The 22750-nt window shown below is 40.1% G+C and overlaps 1 protein-coding gene across 3 annotated transcripts in view; it reads left to right on the plus strand.

Moving 5' to 3' along the window:
- The window catches only part of TMEM50B (transmembrane protein 50B), a 45828-nt gene extending 25443 nt beyond the window's left edge, over positions 1-20385 (plus strand). For all 3 annotated transcript variants that reach the window (XM_032176303.2, XM_058427371.1, XM_058427372.1), the window contains exons 2-7: positions 336-475; positions 2149-2261; positions 4120-4187; positions 8995-9087; positions 13739-13796; positions 18660-20385. In XM_032176303.2, the coding sequence (XP_032032194.1) occupies positions 377-475; positions 2149-2261; positions 4120-4187; positions 8995-9087; positions 13739-13796; positions 18660-18705 (477 nt within the window). In that variant the 5' untranslated portion in view covers positions 336-376 and the 3' untranslated portion in view covers positions 18706-20385. The remainder of the gene's footprint in view (positions 1-335; positions 476-2148; positions 2262-4119; positions 4188-8994; positions 9088-13738; positions 13797-18659) is intronic.
- The last annotated feature ends 2365 nt before the right edge of the window (positions 20386-22750 follow it).

Below are 22750 nucleotides of genomic sequence, written 5' to 3' on the forward strand. Positions count from 1 at the left end.
GTCAGGCTGGTCTCAAACTCCTGGTCTCAAGTGATCTGCCCACTTTGGCCTCCCAAAGTGCTGGAATTACAGGCGTGAGCCACCGCGGCACCCAGCTCCTAGACATGGTTTAAAACCATAGTGCTCATTTATCAAATAGCAAGCTCCCCCTTGGGTCCTAGCATAGTCCTATATATGTCTCAATTAGGTACTTGTTGAAGTATTGAATTTTTCTTAACTATAGTAGAATAAGACCTAAAGTAAAGTTGTGTGTAAAGCTTTAAGAAAGGAATAAGATATTTTACTTTCAGAAAACATTTTCTTAAGTTGATTAGTTTTTGTCTTTCTGTTTGTAGGATACAGCATTTAATGAAAAATTTATGGTTAAGAAGTAAAAATGGCAGGCTTCCTAGATAATTTTCGTTGGCCAGAATGTGAATGTATTGACTGGAGTGAGAGAAGAAATGCTGTGGCGTCTGTTGTCGCAGGTATATTGGTAAGTGAGAAAGACTGGTTGGTGACATTTATCCGTTACCTTTTGCCCTGGAAAGTAATGCCGGTTCCTTTGAACTGAGAATGGCTTTCCAGAACTAATTATTTCACTGCTGTTTTATATAGATAATTATCAGAGTTCTAGATACTATTGCCAAGCAGAATATGGTAGGCCCTGGATTCATTTTGACTTTGTAAACGTGTACTTAATATCTTTTCTTCAGTTCCATTGATAATATAATTATTATAGGCAATAGCATTTTTAACTTACTGATAGAACATATATATAAGTACTTTAAGATCCTTAAAGGCTCAGAATTTGATGTAACCCAAAATTATTGTTGTGACTTATTGAAGGTCAGACAACAGTGACAATACTCTGCAGATAATAGTAACAACCTTAGGCTCCATTAGAACTGAAGCCCTGCAGCGACTCTAGGGAAGAAATACTATCTCTGTTTCCCCAGCTGCAACATCGGGGGAGCATCAGAGGAAGACATTTGTGAAGGAAACTATTGTTTAATTTTCTTTCCATCATTTTTTTAACTTTAATTGAAAATGACAGGCATAAAACAAAAGTAGAGAGAGTAATATAAAGGTTTTGTCTCCTGCTTTATCCCATGTATCTACCATCCAGCTTAAAAAAAAAAAATACCCCAAAATCAGGACCTATCTTGGTTTACAATTCCATCAACCACTCCCTGTCCACACTTTTTTTTTTTTTTTTAAAGAAACAAGGTCTTGCTGTGTTGTACAGCTACTAGAGTACAGTTGCTATTTACAAGTGTGATCGTAGTATACTACAGCTTCAAATTCATGGTCTCAAGCAATCTTCCTGCCTCAGTCTCCCAGGTAGCTGGGACTACAGGTTCATACTACCATTCCTGGCTCCCACAGCATTTTTTGGAAGCAAATTTCTTCATCTGTTTACGTTGTAAAAATCATCTCTTTCAATGTACAGTTCTACACCCAAAGTCCAATAGAAAAACAAAATGAAATGAAGCAGAGCAAGAACTAATGATAATTGTGAAGCAGTCTGCTCACTGCAGCCTCCGCCTCTGACTTCCCAGGTTCAAGCGATTCTTGTGCCTCAGCCTCCCAAGTAGCTAGGATTAGAGGCACACGCCACCATGCCCAGCTAATTTTTGTTTTTGTATTTGTATTTAAATGTTTTCGCGACAGAGTCTCGTTCTGTCGTCCAGGCTGGAGTGCAGTGGCATGATCTCAGCTCATTGAAGCCTTCACCTCCTGGGTTTAAGCGATTCTCCTGCCTCAGCCTCCCGAGTAGCTGGGATTACAGGTGCCTGCCACCATGCCCAGCTAATTTTTGTACTTTTAGTAGAAACGAGGTTTCACCATGTTGACCAGACTGGTCTCAAACTCCTGACCTCAGGTGATTTGCCTGTGTTGGCCTCCCAAAGTGCTGGGATTACAGACGTGAGCCATCGCGCCCGGCCTTGTATTTTTATTAGAGATGAGGTTTTACCATGATGGCCAGGCTCGAACTCCTGACCTCAAGTGATCCACCTGCCTTGGCCTCCCAAAGTGCTGGGATTACAGGCGTGAGCCTCTGCACCCAGCCCGTTTATATGATCTGTAGGACAAAAGGAATGTTAAAAAGCAAGTATTGTGCTAGCAAGAGTTTTAATGTTTCAGTGACTTGGGCTGTGTTTTAAGTTTTTTACAGGCTGGTGGATAATGATTGATGCAGCTGTGGTGTATCCTAAGCCAGAACAGTTGAACCATGCCTTTCACACATGTGGTGTATTTTCCACGTTGGCTTTCTTCATGTAAGTATGAAGATAATTCTCTATTCAAGATGATTTTTCTAAAAATACTTTCCCGTTAATGTGCAGTGCTTTCTTGAATAACTTTTTAATTTATTTGATAGATTATTTTTTAACATGATACATACATAATTCCCATTTTATTAGGATTTTTTTTAACCAGAAATGAGTGTTGGATTTGGTCATATATCTTTTTAGCACCTATAACAATTATCTTGTGATTTTTTTTCCTCATATTTTTTAATCTGGTCAGTTACATATTTTGTCAATTCCAAGATCTACTTTTTCACATTTTAATACCTCTGAATATCAGGATGCATTTTTTTTTTTTTTTTTTTTTTGAGACGGAGTCTTGCTCTGTTGCCCAGGCTGGAGTGCAGTGGCGCAATCTCAGCTCACTGCAAGCTCCGCCTCCCGGGTTCATGCCATTCTCCTGCCTCAGCCTCCCGAGTAGCTGGGACTACAGGCACCCGCCACCACGCCCGGCTAATTTTTTTGTATTTTTAGTAGAGACGGGGTTTCACCGTAGTCTCGATCTCCTGACCTCGTGATCCACCCGCCTTGGCCTCCCAAAGTGCTGGGATTACAAGCGTGAGCCACCGCGCCCAGCCAGGATGCATCTTACAGTCAGTGGTATCTTAGAATTATAATTGATAACATTTTTATTTCTTGTCAATATTAAAAATTAATGTATCTTAAAACTGATGGCTCTGAGATTTCATGAAACATGTTATGTTTCTGCATTTTTTAGTAGTAAATCATCTGTAGGTGTTGTAGTACACTCAACTTTTACCTTGCAGTATTATTATTATTATTTTTAATGTGCTACTTGACTGTGTTTGCCAGTGTTTGAGGAAAAGGCAAGATTGGTCTCAAAGAGATTTGTTTGTGGCTTTTGTTTTTATTAAATTATTTTTAAGTTTATGTTACCTCATTTCATAAAAAAGCATGGAAGCTTTTTATGGATGTCCTTTAACAATTAAAGAATATTAAGATTACATCATTTCCTTATACCGTCAGGAGGTTTCTTTTTTTTTTTTTGAGACAGAGTCTTACTCTGTTGTTTGGGCTGGACCGTAGTGGCGTGATCTCGGCTCACTGCAACCTCTGCCTCCCGGGTTCAAGTGATTCCCCTGCCTCAGCCTCCCAAGTAGCTGGAATTACAGGTGCCTGCCACTACGTCCAGCTAATTTTTTGTATTTTTAGTAGAGACGGGGTTTCACCATGTTGGCCAGGCTGGTCTTGAACTCCTGACCTCGTGATTTGCCCGCCATGGCCTCTCAAAGTGCTGGGATTACAGGTGTGAGCCACTGCACCTGGCCAGGAGTTTTAAAAAGGTTATATTATGGAAAATGGAACTACTTACATCCATTGTGGCTTCTAAAAAAAGGAAATTCCTGTTACTAATTAATGTACCTTGCCCTGACAAAAATGGAAAGGGAAGCTGAATAAAGTGGGCATATTATACATAAGCTACATTTTCTCTGAGCTTAAGAAATGGATCATAGAAAATCACTTGACTTTTAACACAAAGAGAAACTGTTTAACTCTTGATAATAATGAGAACCTTGAAATGGGATAGCACTGAGTCATTCATGTATAAATGTGAAATAGACAAACCAGAAAACGAGTGATAGAAATCTCTTAAAATATATGTGTTTTCTGGGTGTACTTTATGAAAATAAGGCCAATGTAACATTTCTATCAGCTAGCATTTTTATTAGTTTAAAAGATATGTTAAATTATTCAGATATTGATTTTAGTTATGAAATAATCTGTTTTCTGTCTAAGTGTTATATAAATATTTGAGTATTTTAACAGCGAATACTGAAATTCATTTGATGATTTTGTACTGTTCTAGGATAAATGCTGTGTCCAATGCTCAGGTGAGAGGTGATAGCTATGAAAGCGGCTGTTTAGGAAGAACAGGTAAAGATACTTTGAGCTGTTAATGTGTGTTAACAAAATAGAAATTTGTCACCAGAAAAAAAACCTCTCTTGTGAGTCTTTATTCAGGACTGGTAATGATTATATAGGATATTTTTTATTTGCTTTAAAAAAAGTTTTACTGTTATTCAAATCCTTAAGAAAGTAAGTTATTGCTAGAAGTTACTGTTTTTGTTATGTTACACTGCCCATGATATAGATGAAAAATGTTGCTATTCAAATGGATCTTGGACTCCAGTGCTAATGGTGGATTTATTATTATCCCAATTGTTGACCAGTAATGTTACTTACAAGATGGCTGACTATGATTATTAACAGGAAAGTAATGAACACATTAGGGGATCAAACCTAGGACTACAGTGTCTTTACATTCACTTCTGATCACCTGAGTAGCCACGCACAGACTGCAACAAAATTGTTCAGAAGAAAGATGCTATTTGTCTACACATAAATTAGTTTTTGTAGTTTGAATTCATTTGAATTGTCATCCAATTTTTTTTTTTTTTTTTTTTGAGACGGAGTTTCGCTCTTCTTGCCCAGGCTGGAGTGCAGTGGTGCGTTTTTGGCTCACTGCAACCTCCACCTCCTGGGTTCAAGCAATTCTCCTCCCTTACCCTCCCGAGAGCTGGGATTCCAGACATGCTTGGCTAATTTTGTAGTTTTAGTAGAAATGGGGTTTCTCCATGTTGATCAGGCTGGTCTCGAACTCCCGACTTCAGGTGATCCACCCACTTTGGCTTCCCAAAGTGCTGGGATTACAGGAGTGAGCCACCGAGCCCGGCCCAATTGTGTTTTTTAAACATTTACGGCCAGGCGCAGTGGCTCACGCCTGTAATCCCAGCACTTTGGGAGGCTGAGACGGGTGGAACACCTAAGGTCAGGAGTTCGAGACCAGCCCTGCCAACATGGAGAAACCCCGTCTCTACTAAAAAAAAAATACAAAATTAGCCAGGCGTGGTGGCACACTTCTGTAGTCCCAGCTACTTGGGAGGCTAAGGCAAGAGAATCACTTGAACCCGGGTGGCAGAGGTTGTGGTGAGCTGAGATCACCTCATTGCACTCTAGCCTGGGCAACAAGAGCGAAATTCTGTCTCAAAAAAAAAAGAATTTACATTATAATATGAAGAAATTAAGGTACAGTGGGCATAAATAATGTGTCCAAAATCACAGAGCAAGTAATTGGTGGAGCCAGGATTGAACACTGACAGTCTGGCTCCAGAGCCCATGCTTTGAGCCACCATGCTGTGCTTGTTTCCCATCTAGAACCATTTGGTCACTTTGTCTGGTTTGGTACCACATGTATATTTTTTCTTTTTGTCAGCTTAATTGAATATAATTTAATAGAATTCACTAATGTATTTATTATTTTATTAATTTTTTTTGAGACAGAGTCTCACTCTGTCACCCAGACTGGTGTGCAGTGGCACGATCTTGGCTCACTGCAGCCTCAACAGCCTGGGCTTGAGTGATCCTCCCGCCTCAGTTTCTCAAGTGGCTGTGATTATAGGCACATGCTGCTGCGCCCAGCTAATTTATTTTTTTTGTAGAGACAGGGTTTTACCACGTTGTTCAGATTGGTCTTGATCTCCTGGCCTCAAGCTATCCACCTGGTCTCAAGCTATCGGCCTCCCAAAGTGCTGGGATTGCAGGCATGAGCCACCACGCCTGGCCAGAATCCACCAATTTAAAGTGTACAATTTGATGAGTTTGATCAAATGTGTACAGTTACAGTTGTGTAACTACCACTACAATCATGATACAGAACATTTCCGTTACCCCAAAAAGTTCCCTCGTACCCCTTTTTATAGTTAATACTCTTCCCCTCACCCCCTGGCCACTACTGATCTACTTTCTATGATGGTAGCTCTGCCTTTTCTACGATTTCATATAAATGGGATCATATAGTAAGTATCATAGCCTTTTAAACCAAATAAAGCAGCTGTGAAGAGCTTAGCTTTCTTTTCTACTTGATGTTTTATTTTTTTAATTTTGTATTTATTTTATTTGAGATGGAGTCTTGCTGTGTCACGCAGACTGGAGTGCAGTGGTGCGATCTCAGCTCACTGCATCCTCCGCCCCCCAAGCTCAAGCAATTCTTCTGCCTCAGCCTCCTGAGTAGCTGGGATTACAGGTGCCTGCCACCACGCCCAGCTAGTTTTTATATTTTTGGTAGAAACTGGGTTTCACCATGTTGGCCAGGCTGTTCTCAAACTCCTGACCTCAGGTGATGCACCCGCCTTGGCCTCCCAAAGTACTGGGATTACAGGCATGAACCACCATGCCCAGTCTTCTACCTGGTGCTTTAAATGCTGATGTAGATTTTGTAACCTCACTTCTACTGGAATCCATGGAGAATTCGCGAGAGGGTAAAATGACAAATGACAGATGAGTCTAAGTTTAAAGTGCACAATATGTGTGTGTATGCGCATGCGATCGCGCTTTTTAGCATATCCTGTATGTCAGCCTCAGCAGTAATGTCAGAAATGAGGGAAGGTAAAGAAAAAATAGTATATATTAGCAAGTGAAGATGTTGTATGTAGAGCATACAATAATGTACTCCACCATTTTTCTTTAAAGAATATTCCACAGACATTGCTGTGAATTATGTTACTATTATCTTTTTTTGAGACGAGGTCTTGCTCTGTTGCCCAGGCTAGAGTGCAGTGGCGTGATCATAACGCAGAAAAGCCTTGAACTCCTGGGCTCAAGCAATCCTCCCCTCTCAGCCTCCAGAGTAGCTGGGATTACCGGTCTATGCCTGGCCACTATTACCTGTTTTTTATAGGAAGTTTCACTGTAACTTATCCAAAGTTTTTTAGCTTAAAAGTGGAACCTGTATTTGTCTTTGGTCTGTCTGGTTCCCGAGCCCATCGTTTTTACCCTTACTAAGTGATTATTATATTTTATTCTATGATATTCCCTATTCGATTAAAATTAACAGTACAGTTTATATATTGTGCATATAGTGCAATTTCTGTCTAGTGCTTCAAAAATTAAGGACAAACTGTCTTATAGTCATGCCCAGGTATTGCTATTCTTAAGCTTTTGTACTGCTTAAGTGGTTTATTTGTAAACGATCTCTATTTAGTTCCCAGAGGAATTAATAGGAAAGTATCAAAATAATAAATATACTATAAATGAAACAGCTAAATAATAAAAGTATAAATAAGAACAGGAACTAGGTAGAAAAATGATCATTGTACTTAGAACCTGGGACAAGATGGATGCTTTTAATTGTTCATTAACCTTAACTCAGAGCTTCCTTGTAGCCAAGGCAAACAAGAGAAAATGTTATAGTTTTATTTTTTTGCTAAACAAAAGCATACTTCTTTTTCTTTTTTTTCTCTTTTTGTTAATATGCCCTCAGACATACTTACTTTTCAAGAGAAATTTTTTTCTTGTTTAGTTCTATTAGAAAGTTTAATGTATATAGCCATAAATAAAGGACATGATGGAAAATAATTGTAAGGAATTTTTTTTTTTTTTTTTTTTGAGACAGTTTTGCTTTGTTGCGCAGGCTAGAGTGCAGTGGCATGATCTCGGCTCACTGCAACCTCTGCCTCTCAGGTTCAGGCAATACTCTTGCCTCAGCCTCTTGAATAACTGGGACTACAGGCACCCGCCACCACGCCTGACTGATTTTTTTTTCTTTTAGTAGAGATGGGGTTTTACCATGTTGCCCAGGATGGTCTCGAACTCCTGAGCTCAGGCAATTCGCCCACCTTGGCCTCCCAAATTTCTAGGATTACAGGTGTGAGCTACCATGCCCGGCCTTTAAGGATTTTCAATAGTTCCTTTTATTCACGTTAGATAAAAGCTATGATTGAATATAATTTAGATATTTTATTTCTCCAAAGAACTAAACATTACTGTTTATTTCTGGAGATCTGCTTAGTATTGTAATAAAATTTAGATAATATAGAGACCTATTTCTCTCAGATATCATCTGTTCTAACCATTATGAACTTTGATCAGAGCTTCTTCCTTATCTGGTGTCTAAAATGAATCTATTCCCTGGTAACAAAATATTTGCAACTGAGGCAAATTTAGTTTTCTGTTATGGAAATTGGCTAGGATTTTATTTTTACTTCAGTGGAGCTTTCTTCCCCTTCCAGAGGTTGATGGGGCTGTCAGTATACCTGTGAACAGGGTCTGGTGCAGGTATTAACCTGCTTTCCTAAAAGTACGTTGAATCTACTCAAGTGTCCAGATGATTTACATTATTGAGATCTAGAATTTTGTTCAATACAGGGTTGAAGAGATACTTCTGATTTTGAAGTTTTCATGAATATGTGGTACAGATTGGCTGCCTCAGCAATAAAAAAGCCTGAACATACTCCTAAAGAATGGCCGTTATTTGTACCATATTGAATAATGGTGTGATTATAGAAGCTTACCATTGATTAAAAAGGGACATATTAGTCCTTCTTCATTTGAAGTGTCTCATTCCTATGTGGTGATGGCTATCCAGAATACATATGCTACTTTTAATAGAGCAATTATTTTGATAATATATACAACAGCGTAATTTTTTAGTTAGGGCATTCATTTCTCTAGTCAGTAAAAAGATAACTTTCTTTTTTTTCCTTTTCCATGTGTGGTTTAACTTCTTTTAGTTTTTTTTTTTTAATCATCATTCATTTAACTTACAGCAGATTTATATAAATATATGACTATCTTTGATATGCATAATATATATTAGGCTAACAGGGCTCCTATTATTATGTATTCCTAAGACGTTATAGAGCTGCAAAAATGAACAAAATCATAAAGCCTCTTCTCTACACAGGTGCTCGAGTTTGGCTTTTCATTGGTTTCATGTTGATGTTTGGGTCACTTATTGCTTCCATGTGGATTCTTTTTGGTGCATATGTTACCCAAAGTAAGTATGTATTCTTCTTGTATTTTATAGGAGAGATTCAGATATGTCTTTTGTATCTGGCTTACTCTACTTTGAGTACAATTTAGTATAATTATTCACTTAGATTGAAGATACTACTCTGTTTGAAGATGCATGAGTTTAATAAAACTTGTCAGTGGGAACACTTAGTGCAGTAGGATAGCCCTGTTTAGGAAATCCAAGCCACTGACAAAGCTGGTATCTCTCAGCCGTCTCCAGACTTTCTGCTTTCCTTCCTTACCTTAGACAGCCAGGATTTTATGCTAGAGGCCCATTTACTGGGAGTTGCAGTAGAAAAAGTGAGAAACCAGTACAGGTGTACAGTCCCTTATATACAATTCTAAAATCCACAAAATGCTAAAAATCAAGTTATTTATAACTACTTTGGCAGCAAAACCTGACCTAAAATGACATGGGGCTCACTATTTTCTTTATCCCATTTAGTGTAAGTATTCAGATGTTTTATTGTAGGAATGAAAATAGATACATTAGATTATAGGATGCTTGTCTATACCCAGCTGGCGGTGCTATGTAGTATACGTGTTTTCCCTTACTGTTCTTAAACCTGAAGAATTCTGAATCCCAAAATATATCTTGCCCCAGGGATTTCAGATAAAAGGGGTATAGACCCCTTATTTGATAATCTATGGATTGCCAGTAGATAATCTTTCGTTTCATTAACACCTTCTCTCTCCAACCTAATCCTGTAATTTTTTTTTTTTTTTTTTTGAGACAGAGTCTTGCTCTATCACCCAGGATGGAGTGCAGTGGTGTGATCTTGGCTCACTGCAACCTCCGCCTCACAGGTTCAAGTAATTTGCCTGTCTCAGCCTCCCAAGTAGCTGGGATTACAGGTGCACGCCACCACACCCAGCTAATTTTTGTATTTTTTTAGTAGAGACAGGGTTTCACCATGTTGTCCAGGCTGATCTCGAACTCCTGACCTCAAGTGATCTGCCCATCTTAGTATCCCAAAGTGCTAGGATTACAGGTGTGAGCCACCGTGCCCAGCCAATCCTGTAATTTTTAAGTCACGGGTACAGGGGAAGTTTTTTAAGGGCAAGACTGAACACATATGTATACTCTTCATACAGAAACAGTTGATGGAGTGGGATGAGCTCTTATTACACCACGCTAAGTTCTCTGGCTGTGCCAGGTGCCATAGCTTTTCATTCACGGTAGTGATGAAAAACAGAGCCCAGTTTCAGAAGTGTCTCTGGAAGCATCGGAAGACTGTTTCACTGGCCATCTTCCTTTGCTCCAAAGACAGGAGTCAGTTTCAGAGAACACATTTATTCATCCTCTGACTCCTCTACCTCTGGAATCTCTTTGTCAGCCTTCTTTGCTTAACTGTCACATCTCCTTGTCCTGACTCACAGCTGGTTTTTGAATACTTTTGATAGTATCATTTAAGTCTCATAGTTTGATCAGTATAAGATCTTTGGAATACTTTTGTTTTTCCTTTGTCTTTCACTTGGTACAAAATAAGTCACATTACAAGAGGACAGTGGTTGGCTTAAATAACATTGGTCACCTGTATCTAAAATGTGTTTTTTAGTTAATTAAAAATACTACTAGAGCACATAATTCTGGTATGAAGCATATTCGAAGGAAAATGCTTTTTTAAAAATAGCTTCATTGAGATGTAATTTGCATACCATATAATTCAGCCATTTAAAATATGCAGTTCAGTGTTTTTAGTATTTTCACAGAATTACACTACCATCACCACAATCCAATTTGAGAATATTTTTATCACTGCCATACCCATTAGCAGTCACTCCCCATTACTCCCCTTCTCCTAGCCCTAGGTAGCCACTAGTGTACTTTCTGTCTGTATCCATTTCATACACATGGAATCTTACAGGAAAGTGTTGAGACAGAACCTTGCTCTGTCGCCCAGGCTGGAGTACAGTGGCATGATCTTGGCTCACTGCAACCTCTGCCTTCCAGGTTCAAGCAATTCTCCCTTCTCAGCCTCCTAAGTAGCTGGGACTGCAGGTGCATGCCACCACGCCCAGATACTTTTTGTATTTTTACCAGAGATGGGGTTTCACCATATTGGTCAGGCTGGTCTCAAATTCCTGATCTCAGGTGATCTACCCACCTCAGCCTCCCAAAGTGCTGGGATTACAGGCGCCCAGCCTGAAAGTGTGTTTTAAACTCATTTTATCCCTGACTGTAAGAAGGATGGGCTGCTGTCACTGATTTTCTTAAAAGGTCTCCATAGTTATGTTAAAGAAAAACTTTAGATAAATTAGCAATTTGAGCAAAGAATGATTCATGAATTGGGCAGGACCCAGAACCAAGAAGAGGTTCGGAGAGCTTCACCCAGCAGCATGAGCAGCTGTAGGCTGAACACAAAGCAAAGACAGATTTTTAGATTGTCTGTAGCTATATGTTTATCTTATTTGTGCGTGGTCTCATCAGCTGGCTGCTTGGGATTGGCTAAAGCTTAGCTGTTTGTGATTGACTAAAATTCAGCCATTTATTAAAAAAATATAACCCTAGGTTTCAGTTTGTTTACATAAGCTAGGTTCGGCGGGGGGTTGGGGTCACACAGGAACTCAGCGTAGGGAGATAGCCTCAGGTTAATGGCCTCCTGCTTATTTACTTTAGCAGTTGAAGTGATCCATGAACTTTACAGTTTCTATGGTGAAAATAGGAATAAATTGCCATTTCTGTAAAGTATGTAGGGAAATATTGTTTGTAAAGGCTGTACTATCGTTGAGTGTATCTTTTTTCTTTTTTTTGAGTTGGAGTTTCACTCTTGTCACCCAGGCTGGAGTGCAATGGCGCAGTCTTGGCTCACTGCAACCTCTGCCTCCCGGGTTCAAGTGATTCTCCTGCCTCAGCTTCCCGAATAGCTGGGATTATAGCCGCCTGCCACCACTCCCAGCTAATTTTTTGTATTTTTAGTAGAGACAGGGTTTCACCATGTTGGCCAAGCTGGTCTTGAAGTCCTGATCTCAGAGGATCCACCCACCTTGGCCTCCCAAAGTGTTGGGATTATAGGCATGAACCACCGCTCCCAGCCAATTGTATCTTAATATTTAAAGAACTAGTAAATATTGATAAATTTCTTGATTGTGAATTTCATCTTTCTATTTCAACAGCATTACTCATTTAAATATACTTTTCTTTTCTTTTCTTTTTTTTTTAAGATGGAGTTTCGCCCTGTTGTCCAGGCTAGAGTGCAGTTGTACAGTCTTGGCCCACGGCAACCTCTGCCTCCTGGGTTCAAGTGATTCTCCTGTCTCAGTCTCCCAAGTAGCTGGGATTACAGCCATCCACCACTACGCCTGGCTAATTTTGTATTTTTAGTAGAGACAGGGTTTCGCCATGTTGGCCAGGCTGGTCTCAAACTCCTGACCTCAAGTGATCCACCCACCTCGGCCTCCCAAAATACTGGGATTACAAGCGTGAGTCACCACGCCCAGCCTAAATATACTTTTCTATTTGTAAAGTGAATATGACTGTATTTCAGAAGCATTTCTAGGGCATGTTTCAAGTCTTCCACTGTACAGATTTGCTTGAACTATTAATATTCATAGTAATAGCTAACTTTTATATATTACTTTATAGGCTAGATACTGTTCTAAGCACTATATAGAGTCACTCATCTAATTCTTACACTCTGGAGTAGGTGGTATTACAATGCCCGTTTTACAGGTGAGGAAATGAAGATATGCTGAGGTTAAATAATTTGCCCAAGGTCATACGTTTAGTCATTGGTATAGATAGGATTCAAACCTGGGTCTGGCTCAAACTTGGAGATCTTAACCATGCTGCTGTATTGTTTGCTATGATAACAAGAGCTCAGAATTGAACCAGTTTCTTCATCCTCTCCAGTATTTTTTTAATCAACATTTGTAGTTTTACAAAAGTTAATAATCCACAAAAATTTAAGTAGTTTCCATTTTGTTTCTTTTCTCTTCCTATAAAGACAGTAACCATTTCCTCCAGGATAGATTCAGTGAAAGAGAATGATGATAAATTCTAACTGTGTTATTTATATCTGACATATTTGCATAATAAAACTCCTGGATTGAGAGCCAGGCATTGTGATGTGTGCCTGTAGTCCCAGCCACTTGGGAGGCTGAGGCAGGAGGATCATTTGAGCCCAAGAGTTTGGGCTGTAGTTTGCCATGATTGTGCCTGTCAGTAGCTGCTGCATTCCAGTCTGGGCAATACAGTGAGGCCCCATTTCTTTAAAAACAAACACAAAAAACCTCTTGAATTCATGAAAGAAAATAAATTAACAGACTGTTTAAAAGTCAAGAATTTATTTTGTATATTTTTACGATTTTGTATTTCAGTGTTGGCCATAGGAGGCAAAGGAACAAGTTACTGCTTCCTCAGCAGTTTTGATGTAGCTAGAACCAGCAATTACTTTAGACTAAAAGAAAACTTGATAAGTTCATTGACTTTTATCCAGAGTAAGAGCAGTCCTTTGCTTTGGGGGAATTAAATTGGCATTTTCTTCTTTCAGTTTCATTATAGATGTCTTAGAGTTAATGAATAATAGCAGTATGTTGTAATATACAAAACGTATCATTATGAATGGCACTGATACTTTATTACTGCTGTTTGCCTATATAACCCTCTAATCTGTTTTACTTTATGTATGTAGATACTGATGTTTATCCGGGACTAGCTGTGTTTTTTCAAAATGCACTTATATTTTTTAGGTAAGTTGCCTAATTTTTTAACCACGCCTGTAACATTTACAGAAATGTCAACTTAATTAAGGCAGCATGTACATGGAACACATATAAATCCCATGGATTGGTTACAGTGATAGAACTTCTTTTAAAAGGTGAGAATTCCACGGTTACATAAGAGCAGACAGGCCTTTTAACTAGGGGTCTTGCTGTGTATCAAGACTTTAGCTGGATCCTTTATATATTTTACCCTTTAAATTCCCATTTAGGCCAAGTGCAGTGGCTCATGCCTGTAATCCCAGCACTTTGGGAGGCTGAGGCGGGTGGATTGTTTAAGTCTAGCAGTTTAAGACCAGCCTGGGCAACGTGGCAAAACCCTGTCTCTATAAAAAAATATAAAAATTATCTGGTTGTGGTGGTGTACAGTGCCAGCTACTCAAGAGGCTGAGGTGGGAGAATTGCTTGAGCCCAGGAGGTTGAGGCTGCAGTGAGGCAAGGCTGCACCACTGTACTCCAGCCTGGGCAATAGAGTGAGACCAAAATAAAAAAATAAAATAAAATAAAAATCACATTTCATTATTTTAAATATATGTCAGGTGTTATTCCCATTTTATTTATTTTTATTTTTATTTATTTATTTATTTTTTTGAGATTGAGTCTCACCCTGTAGCCCAAGCTGTAGTGCAGTGAACAATCTCGGCTCACTGCAGCCCCCGCCTTGGGACTCAAGCGATTCCCATGCCTCAGCCTCCCGAGTAGGTGGGACTACAGGTGCACATCACCACACCCAGCTAATTTTTTGTATTTTAGTAGAGACGGGGTTTCACCATATTGCCCAGAGTGGTCTTGAACTCCTGAGCTCAGACGATTTGCCTGCCTCGGCCTCCCAAAGTGCTGGGATTATAGCCACCACACCCAGCATTATTCCCATTTTATAGATGAGGAAATAAAGTTTAGAGCTTGCTTTAGGATGCCTAGCTAGTAAATGAGAAGCCTGGATTTGAATCCAGACTGCTGCTTCCATAGCCTGTGTTTTATTAAAAAACCCTGTCAGACCCATTGTTTCACTTGACTAGCCTTTCGGAAAAAAAAAAAAATTAACAACAGGTAAAGTACCTTTATGAAGAAAAAAGGAAAAACTAGAATTAATACATAGTGGCCAGCCAGGTGTGGTGGCTCATGCCTGTAATCCCAGCAGTTTGGGAGGCTGAAGCGGGTGGATCATCTGAGGTCAGGGGTTCGAGACCAGCCTGGCCAACATGGTGAACCCCTATCTCTAATAAAAATACAAAAATTAGCTGGGCATGGTGGTGCGTGCCTGTAATCCCAGCTACTCGGAAGGCTGAGGCAGGAGAATCACTTGAACCCGGGAGATGGGGGGGTTGGAGTGAGTCGAGATAGTGCCACTGCATTTCAGCCTGGGTGACAGAGCAAGACTCCATATAAAAAATAAGAATAATAATAATTAATACATGATATACATATTATATACAAAACCTGTTGGGAAATTGTGTTTTCTGAATGCCTTTTTAAGAAAAGTTAAAGTGGAAAAATAAACCAATATTAAAACTATTTTTTAGGGGCAGTCTTCTAAAATATCCCCAAAATGAAGTCCATTCTATGCTTTTTAGAATGAATGTCTTTTTTTTTTGAGCTGGATTCTCGCTCTGTTGCCAGGCTGATGTGCAGTGGTACAATCTCAGCTCAGTGCAACCTCTGCCTCCCAGGCTCAAGCAGTTCCGTGCCTCAGCCTCCCAAGTAGCTGGGATTTCAGGCATGCACTGCCACACCTAGCTAATTTTTGTATTTTTAGTAGAGATGGGGTTTTGCCATGTTGACCAGGCCGGTCTCGAACTCCTGACCTCAAGTGATCTGCCCGCCTCAGCCTCCCAAAGTGGTAGAATTACAAGTGTGAGCCACCATGCCTGGCCTAGAATGAATGTCTTTTAATGTCAACCTAGGATATTTAGGTATTTATTTATAAAATTTTATCTGCCTCTGTCCCCACCCCCCATAAATCATTAAGTTCTAAGCCTTGAAAAACTTTGCTTTTGTCACTGGTTTTAAGTAATTTGATTATGATGTACTGTGGTCTAGTTTTCTTGATATTCCTTCTGCTTGGTGTATATTGAGTTTCTTGGATCTGTAGGTTTATAGTTCATCAATAAATCTAGATTCTTTTCAGCCATTATTTCTTCAAGCATTTTTTATGTCCACTCCACCCTCCTTCTGGGATTTCAATTACATGTTATAATAGGCTGCTCGAAGTTATCTCACAGCTTGCTAATGGTCAGATTTTTTTTCCTCTTTGTGTTTCAGTTTTGATAGTTTCTATTGTTAACATTTTAAAATTAATCTCGGCTGGGCATGGTGGCTCACGCCTGTAGTCCCAGCACTTTGGGAGGCCAAGGCAGGTGGATCACTTGAGGTCAGGAGTTCGAGACCAGCCTGGCCAACATGGTGAAACCTCATCTCTACTAAAAATACAGACATTAGCTGGGCATGGTGGTACATGCCTGTAATCCCAGCTACTCGGAAGGCTGAGGCCGGAGAATCACTTGAACCCAGGAGGCTGAGGTTGCAGTGAGCCGAAATCACACCATTGCTGAGCAACAGAGTGAGACTTCATCTCAAAATAAATAAATACATAAATAAATAAAATAATTTCTCCATTGTCACTTTGAAGAATTAAATAAATTAATCTCTACTTCTGCAATGTCTCATCTATGCCATCCAGTGATTTTTTCATCTCAGACATTGTATTTTCTCTCTCTAGAAGCTTGATTGGGTCTTTAAAAATATTTCTGATGTCTTCCCTTAACATGCTCATGCCCTCTTCCACCTTCTTGAACACACAGAGTATATTTATAGCTATCTCAGGGTCCTTGTCCAATTGTCTGTGTCATTTCTGCATCTGCTTCTGTTGATTTTTTCTGCTTCTGTTTACTCTTCATTTTGGACCTATTTTCCCTTATTTGGTGCTTTGCATACAATTTGTTGGGACTGGATCTTTGCTAGTCCTTTAAATGTTTTTGAGCTTTGTTTTGGGATGCAGTTAGGTGACTCAGAAACAATTTGATCCTTTTATGTCTTGTAAGCTTTGTTATAGGCAGGACCAGAGCAGCTGTAGCCCAGGACTGATTTGTCCCCCTACTAAGGCAGTCATACCCTTTGAGTGTTTCCACGCTCTGATGCTTCTTGTATTCCGAGGTTTCTCTACTCGACTTGTGAGAGTATGAACTCTCTTCCAGCCTTGTGGTAGCTCTGGGACATGTTCTTTCCAGTGGTTCTTTCCTTCCCTTGGGTAGTTTCCTCTTATGTATAGACTGATCAGTACTCAGCCACAGACTGAAGGAGCACCCCCTGCAGATCTCCTGCGTTCCCTCTGTGTGGCTGTCTGTACGCTGTGTGGCAAACTCTAGCCATGTGATCTCCCCCAACTCTCAGACCACCATGCTCTACCTGGATTTCCCCTTATGGCCTTGACACTCCTGGTTTTGAAAGATGTTTGGCAGTTTCTGCTGTCTTATATGTCAAAGACATGTGACTGACAGCCTTCTGGGGATATGATAAGTTGTTATGAAGACATTTTAGGCAGTCTTTAGAGATTAAGTTTAAGTTCAGATTCAACACTTTGTGGTGGTAGATGAATCCACTTAAATGGCAATTGGATGAACAGAAACCTTGTATGCTCAGGTGGACATAGTTGACAGCTGTGTCATCTATGTGCTGTGCCCAGAGGCTGTCAACTTATCAGGCAGCCTGTGTGCTTCCTGTGTGCTGGACCTGTTCTAAGCTCTGGAGTACAACCTCTTTTATTTACATTTCTGGTCACTCCTCTGTTTTCCTTGCAAGCTGATCTTCCACTCCCTGCCTACTACCTTTTGAAGTCTCTTAAAGCTCTGTTCTTGGCATTAAGAAACTCCTTGTTATTTTTCTGTCTCTGGGTGAACTCATGTGTACTTAGGACTCCAATTATTGCTTATATGCCAGTGAGTCACAGATGTCCCTTTCCAGGCCTAAACCATATATCCAGATTCCTACTTCACATCCCTTCTTGGGTTGCTGACAATTCAAATCCAAAACATTTAGTATGCCCACAGCTCAACACATGGCCCTGGAGTGTCCCATCTCCCTGCTCCTGCCTCCTTATCCTCTCTCAACTTTGCTGAGATAATTCCCCTCTTCTTTTGGGTCTCAATTCAGTCACCACTCCTCAGGAAAACCTTTCCTGACCTCTCTAACTAGGTCTGATCCTTATGTTTCACTCTTAGGATACTGCGCACCTCTCGTTTATGGCATTTTTTTATAGTTGGAATTTTATATTTATTTGATTGTCTCCTTATTAGACCCTTAGCTCCATTAGAGAGCAAGTTTGTCTGGACTCAGTCTCATCCCAGCACTTAGGTGCTTGGTACGTAGCCAGTTTTCAGTGCACAATAATTATTTGTTGAAGGAATGAAGAATTGCAGCATGGTCTGTTGTAGGGTGCTTCAGTTACTGTAATTTAGATATGGTAGGCTCCTGGAGACATAAAATGGCCCTAATGCCTATCACTATGAGAATGGTCTCTCTCTCTTTTTTTTTTGATTTATTGATTCATTTTTTTTGTTTCTGAGTCATAGAGAAATGTCTCTTTTCCTTACAAGTTGCCTGTTAATAACTTCCCAGGCTTTAAGAAAGAATGCAGTTATGCTCAGCCATCGTAGTTAACAGGCTGCTTTACAAAATAAGCAAATTAAGACCAACACTGCCATGATGTCTAATTTAATTTTAAAAATTGATAGAAAGGAATCAGTGAAGTACCTGTCAAAGCATATTGAGAAAATGAATTCTGTGTTGCTTGTTCCATCGGTTTTTTCCTCATGATTTGTTTTCCTATCTTTTTAGCACTCTGATCTACAAATTTGGAAGAACTGAAGAGCTATGGACCTGAGATCACTTAAGTCACATTTTCCTTTTGTTATATTCTGTTTGTAGATAGGTTTTTTATCTCTCAGTACACATTGCCAAATGGAGTAGATTGTACATTAAATGTTTTGTTTCTTTACATTTTTATGTTCTGAGTTTTGAAATAGTTTTATGAAATTTCTTTATTTTTCATTGCATAGACTGTTAATATGTATATAATACAAGACTATATGAATTGGATAATGAGTATCAGTTTTTTATTCCTGAGATTTAGAACTTGATCTGTTCCCTGAGCCAGGGTTATATTATCTTGTCATTTTAGAAGTAACCACTCTTTCTCTCTGGCTGGGCGTGGTGGCTCACACCTGTAATCCCAGCACTTTGGGAGGCCGAGGTGGGCGGATTGCTTGAGGTCAAGTGTTCGAGACCAGCCTGGCCAACATTGCGAAACCCCGTCTACTAAAAATACAAAAATTAGCCAGGCATGGTGGTGGGTTCCTGTAATCCCAGCTACCCGGGAGGCTGAGGCAGGAGAATCGCTTGAACCTGGGGGGCGGAGGTTGCAGTGAGCTGAGTTTGTGCCACTGCACTCTAGCCTGGGGGACAAAGTGAAACTCCCTCTCCAAAAAAAAAAAAAAAAAAGACCACTCTCAGTATCTCTAATTTCTGAAGATGTACAAAAAAATACAGCTTCATATATCTGGAATGAGCACTGAGCCATAGAAGGTTTTCAGCAAGTTGTAATTTATTTTGACCTAAAAATTAGGTTTTTTTTGTAAAGGAAAAATGTTTGTTCTTATGTATTGAAGAAGTGTACTTTTATATAATGATTTTTTAAATGCCCAAAGGACTAGTTTGAAAGCTTCTTTTAAAAAGAATTCATCTAATACAACTTTATGTGAGAAGGGATAATACATGATCAAATAAACTCAGTTTTTTATGGTTACTGTAAAAAGACTGTGTAAGGCAGCTCAGCACCATGCTTCTCATAAAAGCAGCTTAAATTATCCACTGGGGTTATCTTTTGACAACCTGCCATTATCTGATGTTACACAATTCAATAGCAAGCAAGTTTGAGACAATCGCAGTTTAAAAGCATGAACCATTTAACAAAAGGTGGAATAATTAAAGATAAAGCACTTCTTCCCAAAGGGAATTATCACATAGTGAAAAATTAGGCGTTTCATCTACTCAGTTACCGACTGCAAGTCTCTCTTTGCTCTAGCTCTCAAGCTTTGGGTGAATGTTCTGCGAAATATGTCTTCAACTTGAAAGTTCATACTCCAATCAAAAACTCCTTTTACTGAGTTTGCAGTACTGTATTTGCACTGTTTGTATTCCTCTGGGCCCTTATTGCTACTTTTGCTTTCCTTTGTTACACAGATTTTGTGTTGCACTTTTTCTCCAGAGGGGTGTTGTAGAGCCTTGGTTGTATGAATAATACCAGTGGTAGTGTCCACAGCTCAAATGCAAGCCCGTTTGGCATCACTCCTCTCTTCTTTCTGAGAGGATTTCTTGTGCACAGAGTATGAAGCAGTTGTGGAGCGCTGTGCCTTTGTCAAGATACCATCTTGTTTGATGACTTCTTTCTTTGCTATTTTTTCTTCAAAATGTTAGTAAGCTCTGTCATGCTTCTAGCAAATTGTAAGACTAATTATTTGTTTCCACCTCATAACCTGTTGCAATAAATATTACTTCTCATACAGCTTAATATTGTTGTTTGTTGGAGAAAATGAACCATAAAAATTGATTTGCTGTTCAGTTTTCAATTATTCAAGTATACCCAATTAAAGATGCAGTTATGTTTATAAAATAAGAAGAAATAGACTTGTAAAATGTTCGTGTGAGGGTTATTGAAGGTTTCCCTGAAGACTGACTGGAAATGGTGGCTGTTTTTTTCTATTTCTGACTCTGCCATGATTTTTTTTTTTTTTTAAAAGACAAGATCTCACTCTGTTGCCTAGGCTGGAGTGCAGTGATGAAACCACAGCTCACTGCACCTTCAAATGCTGAGGCTCAAGCAATCCTCTTACCTCTGCTTTCCAAGTACGTGGGACCACAGGTACGTGTCATCACGCCTGGTTAATTAAAAAAATGGGAGGCCTAGGTGGGCGGATCACGAGGTCAGGAGATCGAGACCATCCTGGCTAACACGGTGAAACCCTGTCTGTACTAAAAATACAAAAAAATTAGCCGGGCATGGTGGCGGGCGCCTGTAGTCCCAGCTACTTGGGAGGCTGAGGCAAGAGAATGGTGTGAACCTGGGAGGCGGAGCTTGCAGTGAGCCGAAATTGCACCACTGCACTCCAGCCTGGGCAACACAGCGAGACTCCATGTCGGAAAAAAAAAAAGTTGTTTTATGTAGAGACGGGGGTCTCACTATGCTGTTCTGGGTGAACTGGTCTCAACACATCCACCTGCCTCAACCTCACAAAGTGCTAGGTTGACAGGCATGAGCCACCACACTCAGCCCTGAATTTGTTTTTTAGTTGTGAGCAAATCACTTAATTTTCTGTTTCTTCATTTTAAAAAAAGAGATAATGTGGTTGGTCATGGGGGCTTACGCCTGTAATCCCAGCACTTTGGGAGGCCAAGGCGGGCAGATCACGAGGTCAGAAGTTCAAGACCAGCCTGGCCAACATACTGAAACCTGGTCTCTACTAAAAATACAACAAATTAGCCAGGCGTGGTGGTGCACCCCTGTAATCCCAGCTACTCGGGAGGCTGAGGCAGGGAGAATTGCTTGAACCCGGGAGGCAGAGGTTGCAGTGAGCCAAGATTGCGCCACTCCACTCCAGCCTGGGTGACAAAGCGAGACTCCGTCTAAAAAATAAAAACATAAAAGAGATAATGTTAGTATCCACTCTTAGAAATATTATGAGTTAGGGCAGAATCTTTGGTAATCATCTACAAATGCATGTGATTCCCTTACTAAAGTTCTCAAGCTGTCACATAGATTCAGTGGTCATTGAATCTGAGTGTTTTTTGTATGTGGACCAATATTATCAGAGTATTCCATTTTATTGCTCTAAGATCTTTGTATTCCTTGTGCTGTTGTCACTGAGTAAAAACCCAGAGGCTGTATTTTTCCAGTATATATATGTGTGTGTGTGTGTGTGTGTGTGTATGTGTATATATATATTTCTATACACAAGACGTTGACTTGACATTGATTTGCATCAACATAATGAAATTGGAAGACTGAAAGATTGATGATGTCAAACCATATAATTTGGCCCCTTGAGCAAGAGCCCCCAGAGGGTTTGACATGGGTGCATTGAACTCATGATCTCTACATTTTTCCCCAATGGAAGGGTTTTCAGTCACAACATCAACTCAGGAGCCTTTGTTTTCATTGTTCTTTTTTATGGAGTCCTTTTTACAGCGTCTGACTCTTGCCCAGGCTGGAACGCCGTGGCATGATTATAGCTCACTACTGCCTTGAACTCCTTGGCTCAAGCAGTCCTCCCCTCAGCCTACTGAGTAGCTAGGACTATAGGTGTGCACCACCACATTCAGCTCTCCTTTTTAGATTTAGTTGCACCTTTCCCAAGTTGCTTGTAGAACACTGGTGGCCCTGAAGGTGTACCTGAGAAAAGGTGTGTGTGTCAAAGAAGCTTGGGAAACCCTGGGCCGAACTAGGTCTAAACATGTTTTTTCTTTCTTTATTTCTTGATTTTTTTTTTTTTTTTTTCAGATGGAGTTTTGCTCTTGTCACCCAGGCTGGAGTGCAGTGGTGTGATCTCAGCTCACTGCAACCTCTGTCTCCCGGGTTCAGATGATTCTCGTGCCTCAGCCTCCCGAGTAGCTGGGGTTACAGGTGTGTGCCATCATACCCGGCTAATTTTTGTATTTTTAGTAGAGACATGGTTTCACCATGTTGGCCAGGCTGGTCTCAAATTCCTGAGGTGATCCAGCCACCTCGGCCTCCCAAAGTGCTGGGATTACAGGCGTGAGCCACTGCGTCCCGCCTTCTTGCTTAGTCTTTTTTAGAGAGGTGTCTTGCTATATTGTCCAGGCTGGTCTTGAATTCCTGAGCTCAAGTGATCCTCCTGCCTCAGCCTCCTGAG

This window comes from Hylobates moloch, unplaced genomic scaffold (assembly GCF_009828535.3).
Source record: "Hylobates moloch isolate HMO894 unplaced genomic scaffold, HMol_V3 SCAFFOLD_14, whole genome shotgun sequence".
NCBI classification, from domain to species: domain Eukaryota; kingdom Metazoa; phylum Chordata; class Mammalia; order Primates; family Hylobatidae; genus Hylobates; species Hylobates moloch.